The sequence below is a fragment of the Tamandua tetradactyla genome, chromosome 13 (genome assembly GCF_023851605.1).
Source record: "Tamandua tetradactyla isolate mTamTet1 chromosome 13, mTamTet1.pri, whole genome shotgun sequence".
NCBI classification, from domain to species: Eukaryota; Metazoa; Chordata; class Mammalia; order Pilosa; family Myrmecophagidae; genus Tamandua; species Tamandua tetradactyla.
This window is the reverse complement of record NC_135339.1, coordinates 82325760-82340146: the sequence shown is the minus strand read 5'-3', so window position 1 is coordinate 82340146 and position 14387 is coordinate 82325760. Positions and strand designations below refer to the sequence as shown.

General features: G+C 34.9%; 2 protein-coding genes across 12 annotated transcripts in view; one reads left to right on the top strand and one right to left on the bottom strand.

Moving 5' to 3' along the window:
• The window catches only part of MCMBP (minichromosome maintenance complex binding protein), a 69988-nt gene extending 62118 nt beyond the window's left edge, over positions 1-7870 (top strand). For all 5 annotated transcript variants that reach the window (XM_077126204.1, XM_077126205.1, XM_077126207.1 and 2 more), the window contains one exon: positions 679-7870. In XM_077126204.1, coding sequence (XP_076982319.1) covers positions 679-805 — 127 coding nt within the window. In that variant the 3' untranslated portion in view covers positions 806-7870. The remainder of the gene's footprint in view (positions 1-678) is intronic.
• INPP5F (inositol polyphosphate-5-phosphatase F) overlaps positions 1-14387 on the bottom strand; it is a 162254-nt gene that overhangs the window by 19150 nt on the left and 128717 nt on the right. For 4 of the 7 annotated variants that reach the window (XM_077126193.1, XM_077126192.1, XM_077126196.1 and 1 more), the window contains 5 exons: positions 13185-13256; positions 12056-12129; positions 11482-11610; positions 10257-10344; positions 3485-5357 (listed from right to left, as the gene is read on the bottom strand). In XM_077126193.1, the coding sequence (XP_076982308.1) occupies positions 4202-5357; positions 10257-10344; positions 11482-11610; positions 12056-12129; positions 13185-13256 (1519 nt within the window). In that variant the 3' untranslated portion in view covers positions 3485-4201. Of the gene's footprint in view, positions 1-3484; positions 5358-10256; positions 10345-11481; positions 11611-12055; positions 12130-13184; positions 13257-14387 lie in introns of those variants that run through there. The other 3 variants (XM_077126194.1, XM_077126195.1, XM_077126199.1) reach the window with 2 other exon arrangements.

Genomic DNA, 14387 nt, shown 5'->3' with positions numbered 1-14387 from the left:
CATCTCGTCCTCTAAGCGTTAGTGAGTCACTATCTGAATCTGCTTTGTAGAGGTCTAACTTGGCTCTTGACTTAGGTGCAGCTACCAGGAGATGTTTTTAAACATTTTTTATTCTGAAATACAACATATATGCAGAAAAGTGATAAATTTCAAAGTATGGTGTGGGCTGCCGTTCCACAATTTCAGTATTTACTTCTAGCTGTTCCAATACACTGGAGACTTAAGGAAATATCAGTATAATGATTCAGTAGTCCTACTCATTTGTTAAGTTCTGTCTTCTCTGTTACAACTCCTCCCTTGCATTTGATCATGCTCCCCATCTTTAAGGTATTTCGGCAATGACCATTCTAACTTCATGTTGAAAAGGGGTGTTGACATTATGGGGTACAGGGGTACAACTGGTTGATGTTCTTGGAGAGACTGGTACCTCTGGGTTTCAGGGCTTATTTGACATAGAAGGAGCAATCTGGAGGGTTTAGGTTTCTGAATAATAAACTTAGTGAATGAAAGTTTATTCACTGAGGTGAATAAACTCAGTCTCAGATAGAGAGATCCCTGGGTATTCTTTAGGATGCCTGTGTTTTAAAAGTATTCTCAGGCTTCGATAGAAAAATACATATCTATACATAGATATAGTCCTACGTCTAGACTTAAATATCTTTCTGTATTTCAAACCAGGTTTCTGTCTCTCAGTGCCGGTCAGACCACACTGTCAAGAGAACGATGGCTAAGAGCAAAGCAGCTAGAATCTTTAAGAAGAACCAGGCTTCAACAACAGAAATGTGTGAATGGAAATGAGCTTTAGAGATCTGATACCTATGAAATGCGATGTGCAAACTGTAGTCACGTTACTGTAAAATTCAAATGCCATTTATACCACATTGTTTTGTAGATAATTTGTATCAAAAACCAATGACTTTTCCTGAAATCAAGTCTGGTAACATCTGAAATTTATATAATGTTCAGTAAGGGCTTTTACCTTAATGATTTTATGGAGCTTTTGAACTTTGTTTTATAATTATATAAATTAGTAACAATATATAAAAATGTGTTTGATATTAAAAGTTTAATATCGATAATGTTGCTGATGATACCATTTTCTTAGCTTCAGCTAAGTCCTAGGCCAGACTCTGTTGAAATGCTAATGTTTAATGTCATTTGAAGAAAACTGATTATCAAAATATTAATTCTTCACTTCAAATTTCTGTTTTTCCAGTTAACAGTGGGTCTGAGTATGTACAATGGTCAAAGTTTGGGAACTGTGGCATGCTTGCCATTAATTCACATGACCTAAAGGTCACGAGAAATTCTCTCATTTCCAAATGACCACAGAAGCTTATTTCCATTTAACAGTTGTTAACAACCTGCACAACTATCTTTCACAGGGCAGTGGTTCCTAGACTTGGATTTCATGGATCAGTAATATTTTCAAAACTTTTGGGACAGTGTTGCCAATTTATTTTGCCAAGTAATCTGAAATTAATCACTGTATTACCACTTTTTTTTTTCATAAAAGGACAACCTCATAATAAAAATTAGTCCTTTAAAAGAAATAAATGTAGCTTTTTGGAAAAAAACACTACATTGTCCTTATTTTTCACATTTTACTCCAGTGCATTTGGGACCACTGTTTTGTAAGACTCACTTAGGGGAGAACTGCCCTAACAAAGCTGTTTTGCCTAATTGTGAGAAGAACGAAATAGCCCTCTTAAAATTTTTTTTCTGGTATTTTACTAACAAATGTCCAGTTTCTTTGTTTCAGATTTTAACATTTTTATATAAGTTTATCAGTGAGTTCCAGATGTGTTAGATCAAGTGACATTATCTGCTAGTCAAGTAATGTTCTGATACAATGGCTGGTAAGTTTTTCCAAGACCAATGACAGTTTTTACGTTTTCAAAGAAAAGCTTTCTTAGAAAGCAAATTAATAATACTGTAGTAGTATAATTGTGGCAGCAAGAACTTTAGTTAATAACTTACCTAGTTGGAAACAGATCGACTGATTTCTTAAAATTTTTTCCTATAAGGCCTAAATTGATATTGCTAACTAAGAAAACAGGGTCAACCTTGAAAATCAAGGAATTCATTTTGCCTAATGAAATGAAGTGGAAATTACTAGTTGTTTAAACAATATTGTTAACTTTTCCTAAACTGAAATCTATTTTTATAAACTCATGTAAATAATCTGTTTATATTTAGAATCCTAACTGGTTTTCATTTTTATAACTGGTAGTTTAGACCTTAAGCTTTTAGAAAAGGCTCAACTGGATTTGTGAAAATTCATTTTCTATAATTGGCCTAGAACAAAATAGATTAGTTACCATGTGTTTATTGTGCCAATGTGAATTGTAATTTACCAAAGAGAAGTACATAATTTGCTTGGTCTTGTAGAAAAGTTCCCTTGAAAGGAGAACCCTCTTTTAAATAAATAAAACTTCCCAAATTACAAGTACTTTGGGCTGTTTTTCATGAATTAAATCATACTCAGCATCCCACATCCATCTTCTTTGTGCTTTTGTCCTCTCGGTGGATAACTATTACCAGAGGGAAGCTTAAGTATGGGAGGTGCATCTTATCGAAGGCCACCAGCCAGGGGGGTGATTGTGGAAGTCTTAGGGTTTCAGAAGTCCTTTTCTCCCTTGTTTACACATATAGACATTAAAATGTGTTGCTCTGATTTAAGACAAGATGTTAATTTTATTTGAATGATCAGAAAATTAAAGACATCCATTATTATCCTGATTGGAAACTAAACTGCCTGTCTTCTTAGGATAATTTTCATTTCCAAAAACCTTTGGAGCTAATTTCTATAGTTTAAACATGTGTATTTCATCTCACATGACCTTGGCTTATGTTTTCTCTAATGTTCTAGAATACTTAATATTTTAAGACCCAGAAGAAAAGTTGGTGAGATAAAAACACTCCGTTTCAAATGCTTGGGTTTGAAAGTCATGAAAACATTTCGAAGGAGTAAAAACTTGGAAAGGCTAGGACTAAAAGTTCAGTTTTAGTAAATGTACCCTGTTTATCAATTCTTTGACTGACTTAAAATCAACCCTTATGTTTAAAATGTTATTGAAGGAATTCTCATACACATTGTCATTTTAAATTGCAATGGTATTTTATTTTAAAGTCACAAGATTTGACACTTGAAAAAAATATACCACTAATAAATAACAAAAGTGGAAATGCGTATCAAAGTTACAACAGACATAATGTTCAGCTGAGAATCACTTCAACAGAGTAAGGCTCTAAGATACGAGTCAAACCAGTATTTGTTTGGAATACAACGTGCAACTTTCTTAGTATATGGATTTCACAGAATAAGCACTGGTTCTGTGTGGTCAGAGTATAACCATAAAACCAGTTTTAACACAACTGTGCTTCAGACTAAATTTTCTATAATTGTGATAGTCTACACAAGATGTCAAATGCCCTCCTAGAAAAAATTAAAATTTGAAGATTTCCTTCTATAATTAGTAGTGTCAATATACATATATTCTTACCTTCCTGAAAACAGCAGGATTAAATTTAATAGGTGCTGGTATACACATCCGATGTACTGCTTTATGACTGGCAAGTCTTAATGCTTCCAGACTGTGGGTATACAAGACAGCAGAATATTTTAAATTTGTTCAAGTTGAAAAGGAAAATTAGGATCAAATGGGCACGTTTCTTGACTATACTGTCAACTCTCAATTAACCTCATAAGGAAGTTAAGCCACTAAAATAAACCAAGGTGTTTTTTTTTTCTAATGTTCAAATGATTTCCAAACTAGAAATCACTAGAACTGAATGGTATTTACCTTGTAGAGGCACTCCACTCAAAAATGAACAAAACAAATGGTAAAAAATGCTATTCCTCTCCACGTGTCCATGCCCATCCTTCAACACTCTGCCCACCCACTTCATTCCAAAAAGGTTTAGGTAGTGGTTTAAAGTGAATTATTCCTGATTTCTTTTCAATTGCTTTGTAGCATATAAGCTACTCAGCCTACACTAATTCTAGGATGATACACTTCTGTGGTCTTGGCTCTCAACTTTGGCTATCTGCTCAGGATCAGACTCCCTTTAAAACCTTTTCCAGTAAACAGAATTTGTGATCCCTTATATTCAAAGACAGTACAATTATAAGAGGCTAATATGGGAAACCTTTTTGATGAAATAAAAGCCACCTGTAAGGATTCTTTGTAGCTAAAAACTAAATCTGAATTATTCGGGTCTGGCATTGTGTAAACATATTTTTAAGTTCATTTTGCTGGACCTCATTAACTACTTCAGGTTCTGCAGGACTCTTTTGAACTTTTGCCACTGCAAAGCTGATTCCATGAGTTAATCCAGCTTGGGTAATATTAGCAACCTGGACCATGGAACTTCGAATCTTTGCAAAGGGAGAGACAGCTCTGCTGCTACTGCTATCTGAAGGAGAAGGGGTTACATGAAGCCCTGTCTCAAGTTCAAGCATGCTGGATCCAGAGCTTGGGCTCTTTTGAGATACGACTGAATGTACTGGTTCAACAGACAAAAACTGTGGGCCTGTCACAGAAAAAGACACATCTAATTGAGAGGGTCGAGAAGGTGTCTGTCCTACTGCTTCAGATTGGGTGTCTTCACTAGAAACTTGATTGGTCACTTCATTTTTTTCCTCAGTAGCCTGCTGAGAAACAGACCTGGTCTCTGAAGGCTCGGCCATTTTGCTTTGTGCATCTTGTACAAATCTCTGGCAGTAAATATCCACAGGCTTGGCAAAGCCAGTCAAAATGTGTACGTTGTCAGCAGACGGACTTTTCTTCAAAGGAGACTCATGGGCTTTTCCAAGCCCACTTTCATGATCCACAGTACCCTCAGAAGGAATGTAAACGTTAACTTCAGTGCTGCTTACAGACTGGGATCGACTGCCTAATCGAGGTGCTGAAGCAATAATACCACAACTAGGAAGAACATAGTCTACTGGCCCTATGTGCTCTAAAGAATTAACTAGCTGCCTGTCCTCATCACACTTGGAATTTGTAAGGAATTCATCAGAGTGATATGAGTCATTATCTGAAGATATTTCCCCTTCAGACTCTGCCTGGTCCTTACTATCCATCACACCTGTATTTTCTATGGTTTCAAGACTACTATCTGATTTCCAAAGATTTACTTTTAAGTTTGGTTTCAGAAAGTTAACTTTCATTTCAGGTTTTGTAAAGTTTCCTAGCTTTCGTAGATTGCCAATGTTTACATTTGATTTGGTCTGTTTTACTTTTTGATTTAGAGAAGAAAATTTGCTCATGAGAAAATTCTTCCCTTGGGCCAAAGAGCCTTGGTTCTGAGATCTAATACCAATGATGTCTTCGTGAGGTTTACTGCTCTTCCTATAAAATAGAAAAGAAAAGAGTTAATTCCCTATGGAATCTATATTCCAGTTGCAATTAGTAATGTAAGTGAAAACACTTGCCTATTTAAATTGCTCTCAGTTTCTTGAAAACAGTAAATTCGATTTCAATTTCTTGAAATTTACCAGTTAGGTTAAACTCAGGAAACCCCCAGCTGACTCAAGAACATAGCACTACCCAAAAGAAATATTATGTGAGCTGTATATTTAAAATTTTCTAGCAGCCACATTGAAAAGTGCCATGTAAAATCAATTTTAATAACATTTTACCTAAGATATCAAAAAATATTTCAACAGGTAATTGATATTAAAAATGACTGAGATATTTTATATTCTGTTTTCACTGTGAGTCTTTGAAACAGCCAGTGTACAGTAATCCATAATTTGTCCTAGTCACATTTCAAGGGTTCTATAGCCTCATGTGATGAAAGGTTATGTTTTGGGCAGCCCAGTTCTAGCACATCTGTAAACTAAACTACTGGCACAGAGGCATCACTGACTGTCAATGGAAATCTACAGCATCTTCCCTAAAGTTTTCTCGATATATTCTAGTTTGGCTGAATTCAGGCAGAGGTGGGGGTTGGAATTCTGTTTTCTAATATTACTTTATTTCATACTGATTACCTGAATTTAAGAGATTTGGGACATTTAACATAACTAATCTTAAGTGCCTTCTACTCCTTTGGCATCCCTCATTACATCTATAACTGGGAGAAAAAAAAGTCTGAGTGCTACTTACCACAATTGCCTCAGTTCATTTTATACACTGGGGAAGAATTACTCTGGTTGACCATGTAGGATTACTAATCATGAGACTATTTCAGAAAAGCTATGAAATTAATTGCTTCTTTAACAATTCTCTCCACTAACAAAAATTTATCTATTCTTCTCTAGATAGCTACATTGCTTTCTTCCCTAATGGAATGTGGTCAGTGCTCGTAAGGATGAAAATATTCAGAGATTTTAAATGTAAAGATAATCTGCTATTAGTCTTGCCTTTCTTTTCCTAAATGCAAATGTCTAATGCATACTGGCTGGCTATTTTCTAAGCCAGTATGCATGTCTAAAGCATACTGGCTATTTTCTCTACAAAGTAATTAAATTTGAATGTTCCCTCTCTCTCCAGTGTATTTAAGAGTTTAAAAATATGTGTCCACCCAGGTTATATTAAGGATGGCAAAATACTGAGAAACTTTCTTACAGAGGAATTCTCTGAGCTACATTTCAGCACAGTTCTTAGCAAAATACCACCTAACTAACTACTAGTGGAGAGGATCAGAGTTATACACTCTATATTACAACTTGAACAAATCTAAATATTAAATGTAGTTTAAATGCCAAGTCACTCAAGAAAAAGAAAATCGAGTCTTTAGACTTCTTGAAAATAAGGATAAATGACAAGTAAGGAGACTTCTCATTGTCCTTGGAAGATATATGGCTCAATGAGTCTGGCAAGCAATTTGGAACTGTTAAGAGCAAGGGAAATATTCACACCTTTTAATTCAGGTTTCAATTTTGGGATGCTATTGTAAGGAAATAATGCTAAAATGTGAGAACAGTCAGTACACGTACAAGGATGTCTGTCATGACCTAACAGAAGGAAGAAAACAGTAACCCAAAGTTTTTGCAACTGGGTTTCATGGCTATGTGCCAGGTATTAATTCTAAGCACTTTAGTAAGCATTATCATTCAATCTATGCAACTACTCTCTGGAAGATTTTATAGTATCCCATCTTACAGATGACTGTGAAGTACCTTTCCCAAGGTCGAAGGGTAAGTGATAGAGCCAAGAGTCAAAAAAAGGTCTGACTGATAAGAGTCCATGTTCTTAGCAAACACAATACCTTATCAAATAGATGATATCCAACTATTAAAACCAATAGTTATAATCACTATAACTAATATGAAATATGCATACAATACTCTGCTAGGCAAAAAAAACTATTTCCTATATGGATTTAAAACTTGCAAGAAGAAAAAATATGGGGAAAGAAATACATCAAAATGATAATTACCATGGAATGCCATCTTAAATGAGCATCAGCTGTAAACTAATCATCTTAAGCAACCCAAGTACACTAAGATTACGCTTGAAAACCTCTTAAATAGTGAATATATGATATTAAGTATACTGTTATGATTTATTAGGTCCAGCATAAGCCAATTTTTCTTCCAAAATTGGGATAGATCACTTTCTTGCACATTAGATGAAATAGTTGGTTTATACTTAGAGGTCTTCTTTTAAAAAACTTTTTAAGGGGATCATATGTATTATATGATTCCACAACAGTGGCTGTGATTCAATAATGATGTGACAAATTTTCTAATATTTCAAGTTTTTTCAGTATGACAGTTTTTTAAAACTATACATAAAAATTTAAGTTGGCCGCTGATAACTTTTTATATATGCCACAATTATTGAAGTAAATGGTCATGAGAAAATATGTAGACTGATTTAAAAAAAAAAAAAGGACAAAATCCTTACAAAGAGGCTACACATTTTGGAAGATGGTCCTACAATTTAGCGTCTTAAAACTTTCTGGCCTACTGATTCAACACAGAGTTGCAGGTATTTTAAAAAACAATATTAAACATAAAACAAAAACAATTTCATTAATCAGATATTTAAGTCAGGTATGCTAGTCATTTTGCAAAAATATTTCATAGATCAATCTTAACTTCATGTTAAATGAAAAATCAAATTCCTGAATACAAGTCATACAGTGTAATCGTTTTTCTAAAATAACATTCTATTTAAACATCCATGTATACATATGTCTGCGAATGAAAACTAAGTAAGGATATAATAAAATTTAGGATGGTGGTGACATGGCAAGGTGAGACTATGGACATGGAAAAATTAAGAAATCAAAATAAAAAAATTTCAAGAAAAGACTAAATTCCTTAAAGGCAGGAATTATCTATCGCTATGAAACCCCACAAACTAGCAGTACTTGAACAGAGACTCTCAATAATTAGTTGTGGAATGAATACATTTTGTAGTAAGGTGAATTTCTTCTGGAGAAATCTGACTACTATAAGTTAAGGTGCCAAACAGAAAACAATTTAATACTTAAGTTGTGTGATGAGGAAACAGCTGTATATTTCAATGCTGAAACGGGCATGGAGACATGCTCGATAGTCACAGGCTATTGGCCAAAGCTGGTAATGCCAGTAGCTGACTAAGCCTTCCAAAGCCCTCCAAGCCCTCTCAGTGACAACAGTCCTCTCCTAGACTAAGCTCCTGGGACCCAAAGCACTTCAAAGTCCACTGTGCATATGCATAGGAGACTTTTCCAAGCTTCCCCATACTTCAGGGCCATAAGAGGAAACAAGGGGATCAAGAATTTTCATAGGATTCATAAAATAAAAAAACACTCAGAAGTTAACTTGAAAGGCTCCTACGACCAAAAGGAGAACAACTCAAGCAACAAAATGGATATCTGCACAGTCTCAAAGGATCTCCAAAATATTTAAGTGGAGATCCTAGCACACACCATCTGTGCTGGTTTGAAAGGCTGTATGTCCCCTAGAAAAGCCATGTTTTAATCTAAATCCCATTTCATAAAGGCAGAATAATCCCTATTCAATACTGTATGTTTGAATCTGTAGTTAGATCATCTCCCTGGAGATGTGACTTAATCAAGAGTGGTTGTTAAGCTGGATTAAGTGACAATATGTCTCCACCCATTTGGATGTGTCTTGATAAATTTCTGGAGTCCTATAAAATAGGAAACATTTTGGAGAATGAAGGAGATTCAGAGAGAGCTGAGCAGAACGACATAGCCACAAGAAGCAGAGTCCACCAGCCAGCCACCTTTGGAGATGAAGAAGGAAAATGCCTTCTGGGGAGCTTCATGAAACAGGAAGCCAGGAGACAAAGCTAGCAGATGATGCTGTGGTCACCATGTGCCCTTTCAGATGAGAGAGGAACCCTGACTGTGCTCATCATGTGCCTTCTCACTTGAGAGAGAAACCCTGAACTTCATCAGCCTTCTTGAACCAAGGTATCTTTCCCTGGATGCCTTAGATTGGACATTTCTACAGACTTGTTTTAATGGGGACATTTTCTCGGCCTTGGAACTGTAAACTAGCATCTGATCAAACTCCCCTCTTTAAAAGCCATTCTGTTTCTGGCATTTTGCATTCCAGCAGCTAGCAAACTAGAACGCCATCTTAGTCAAGTACTCATGATTACCATCAACAGTAACATGATGCCATATACCCCACCCCTGCAATATGCACTGAAAAGTGCACATCACTTTGTTGGTATCCCTTCCCAGTAGTGCACAACCTCAGGTCAACCATGAAAAAACATGAGACTAACCCACACTGGGGGAACTACAAAGTAACTGACTCTTCAAAAGTATCAAGGTCATAAAAGACAAGGAAAAACTGAGGAACTGTCCCAAACTACAAGGAAACCATGGAGACGAGACAGCTAAACACAATGTGGGATTCTTGGATTAGATACTGGAATAGAAAAAGGACATTAGTGAAAAAACTAGTGAAATCCAAAAAAATCAGTTTTGTACTTGGGTTAACAGTATTGTATTAGGTTAATTTCTTGGTTTTGATAAATGCCCTATGGTTATGTAAGATGGTAACACAAGGGGAAGCTGAGGGAAGGGTAAACGGGAATTCTGTACTATTTCTGCAACTCTTCCATAAGTCTGTCTGAAAATTATATTATCTCTATATAAAAATATATATACAAGAAGTGTTACTTTTTGATCCACAGATATTTATTTCTTCCCTCTCTTTAACGTGACCTCCTCGCCACCCCCACCCCCAGCCTCCCACTTTGCAAATACTTTCAAAGAAGACTTTAAATAATAATGTCTTTATTCTTGGGGAAAAACCAAAGTAGTATACTCACCTCTCAAGTTTTTTCTCAATTATAGGTACATCCAATCCCATGGCTTGCTTGGTGATCTGCAACATCTCCGCAATGCACTGAAGGGTATCTGAAACCCAAATATAACTGTTTGCCAGTTTCTCCAAGGCACACTAAAAAATAGCCAGCTTCAACTAAAAGAACTCTGAAAGAAATCTGAGCTCATACAATTAAATGCAAACTTACCTGCTATAATGTACCAAAAAAATGCTCCTTGTTCAATACTCTCCATGACTAGTTCAAAAATCTTCCAAAACAAATTTTAACATAAAAATAAAGGACATGGGTGGGCCACAGTGGCTCAGCAGGCAGAGTTCTTGCCTGCCATGCCCGAGACCTGGGTTCAAGGTTCAAGTCCTGGTGCTGCCCATGCCATAAATAAAATAAATAAATAAATAAATAAATAAATAAATAAATGGTAACGATGTAAATGGTATCTCGTGGTCTTAAATTTCATTTGCTTAATTACTAATGAGGTTAAATATAGTTTATATGTTTATTACCAGTTATGTTCCTTATGCAATACATATTTATGACTTTTCTATTTCAGTATTTTTCTTATTTACATGTAGGAATTTCCATATATTCTGAATATAGTCTTCTGTTGGTTTTACTCTGCAAATTTATTCTCCTCATTTGTGGTTTGTCTTTTCATTGCATATTTTTTGATGTATCTTTTTTAAGAAAGATTGTACACTTGAGTCACAAAGATACGTTGTTCTATATATGTTTAAGTGGTTTTATAATTTTGCCTTTCATATTTGACTATATAAACTATTTAGAATAAACTGTTTATGGTGTAAACACATGACAAGAAAAACAAATTGATTGGAATGAAACTATGTTCTAATTCTTTTTTTGTTCAAATACTATGATAGGTGCCCAGACAACAGTGGTGAACAAGACATGAGCCCTGCCTACTATTCACAAAACGGAACATGTGGTGGGAAAAACATGGGCACCCAAATGGCTTCATATAAGGTCAGACACTGAGAATTTCCACTATAGATTCCCCTGCCCAAACTACATTATGAGTTCATATAATCCCAAATTGCTCAGAGCAAAGTTGCTATTTCAAGGTCTCAAACCACAAAACTACTCCCTCCCCAGAAGGTAATGGTTTATAATGCCCCAAATTCCTTCTGTGCTTATTATGATAGGTATGAAGATATCACTGAAAACTTTGATCTCTTCCCTTTCCTCATACCTTTTCCATCCTCTTCAGGATTACGCATCACAGCTCTCAGTGTGTGGAAATAGCCACTTGCTTCTTTATGTCTGTAGTGCAGTCGCATGCAGGAGAACTTTGGCTTACCAAAAAGAGTGGGCTCAGGACCTAATTTCCAAATGAATATGTATAAAGTTACATCTTTCATGTAATATTCACTCTTCTATATCTTCAACTTATATTCATCAATTAAGAATTTAGCCTTATTTTTCTTCATAACCTAGACTATACAAAATACAAGCCTATTGTGACCATTTGGTTAGATGAGGCTACAAATAAAATAAAAACTCTCCTTCAGTCTCAACTAATTAAACTTTCTTGATCTCAGGGTTAATCCTCACAAAAGGAAAATAATAAAAGGAATAGTTATTATTGGACTACATTTATCACTAATCTCTAAAATATGGAAAAGAAGTCCTAATAAATAGATTGCTTGGAACATCCCTTTCTGGTTCTAATAATATGTTATACCGGTTGCTAAATTAATCTGACAACCTCTTGGAAGGAACTGCATTTGCTTTCTATGACTCAGTTTATGGTATGTTAAATTTACCTATTTCTATTTTTTCCAGGTCTTCCAGACTTAATCGTTGATATTGGTTTACTTTATCAACTTCATCATCATAACTAGATAAAGAGAATATGAATAAAAAGAGGATTAAAATAAAAAACATATTTGGCTTGTCAGCTATAGTAGTAGCAAACTACTTTGCAATTAAAATAATCTCCACAGTACAATTTATTCTAGGGCAAAGATAATTAAACATGTAAGAAATATTTTAAAAACTAGATGAAATAAAAACATACTTGGTTCAACAGGTAAAGGAAAATGAGGTATTGAATGTACAGTAAAAGAAGAAATCAATTTTAAGGTAAAAATAACCAGATTTAGAAAAACTTTCATAAAATGCAAACCTGAAAGAAAGGCAAAACACACTATACATATATTGAAACTATGTATTTGTGAATAATACAGCAGATAAATCTGATATCCAAAATCAAGCATGAAAAATCCATATGATCAATGCCAAAAGGCACCCGGGCCAAAGACTAAGAAATGACAGTTCATACAAGATAAAAAAGAATGTGAATATTTACTTAGAAAAAAAATAAAAGAATAAAATCCAATTCTGGTAAGATTACAATGAAACAATGCTAGTGGCATTGTCAATAAGTAATCTTCCTGAAGAGCAATCTGACAACGAACCACAGAAGTTATAATTCATCATACCCTTGTAACCAGGGAAGTGCATACACACACACACACACACACACACACACACAGTCATGTGCACAAAGACAGGGACATCATTCATAATCGCAAAAAAGTGGAACTCAGTGCCTAAAAGTGGAGAAACATTTAACTATGGTATAATAATGCAAACAAAGATATATGGCCATTAACAATAAAAACGTACAGAATACATCAAAACCTGAAAGATACAGAGGAAATAATACGGATAAAACAGAATACTTTATGAGCACAGAGATAATTCTAAAATCATATTTTCTAATTGAGAAGGATCAGAGTAATGTTATGTAAGGTAAAAGGATTCAATGAAGTTTCACAAAATATATAGTAAAAACGATTGCTACCTTTTTTTGGTTATGTCTTCTAAAAAGAAAATTTCCTCGAGGTTTAAAAAGTAAACAAAAATAAAAGCTTTAAATCAATAACTTACTAGGCCACGTAGTAGGCAGAGTTAGAAAGCAGTAACAGCACATCCACATCTTTGTGAGTAGCATCAATGAGGCTAAACAAATATGACACAGAATTAAAATTTTCATTTTCATCTGCAATTTTTGCGAAGCATATTTCTACAGCAGATGCCCTTATAGCAAAAGATAGCCAGGGGAAAACAAGAAAATCAAATAGTAAATTCTACTTTAAATGTAATGCCATCTATTCATTTGGAAATTTTAAAGAAAAGAACCAGCTTGGGGAGGCGGGAAAGGGAAAGAGGCAAGAGGGGATCATTCCTGAGGAGGAAAGGCCTCAGGAGAAAAGGGATAATGGCGGGGCAGAGGGGAGGGAGACAGGAGGGAGAAGCGGGAAGGAATGTGAGAAGGGGAGAAAGGCGGATACTGGGAAGAAGAAAGGAAAAAGTGAGGTGGAGAAGGGTATAAATCTAGATTATTGCACATTACCTAAACTTCAAAAATAATACCATGCATTTTTACACTCATGTAGAATGCATCCTCTGAAAGAATTTTAAATTGGGCAAAAATGAAACAAGCTCAAGTCAGTTTTGCATTTTTCTCACTACAGATTAATTTATTGAGCTTTCAAGGAACAAAAGAATAAACATTTCCTTACTCTCACTTTTGCTATATTTATATCCAGTCTGAAATCAAACATCAGAATAAGGGTTAAAAAACAGATGAGTATTTATGAACCATTAAACCAAAACCACAGGAAAACGTATACCCTCCTAAGATAAAACAGTAGAAAATCTATAAATCATCAACCAATAACAAGGCAGAATTTGAACACAAACGAAACATTTTTCTATTAATATTAACATTAAAAACAGCCTTTCCACGAAAGATGGAAATTCATCTGCATTGGTATATTACTCTCAAAATTCTACTGTTTGAGTGCACATTTCTGCTTTAGTAGCCTTATCACAATGCTACTGAAAAACAAATGGAAGACAGTAGGGAAAAAAGCATTTGTAAATGGAATTTAAACCACACAACTTAATCTGCGTAAGAATGAGGTCATTGCTTAAGGGATGCTGCAGGGAGGTATTTACCAACATCACAAACAGGAGTGTTTTACATCAGCAGCACCTTGTAGTAAAACAGTCTTAATCTGAATAAATTTACCTCAATTTTTACTTGAAATAATATACTAAAAAATATAAGGAATAAGATAAAAGGCC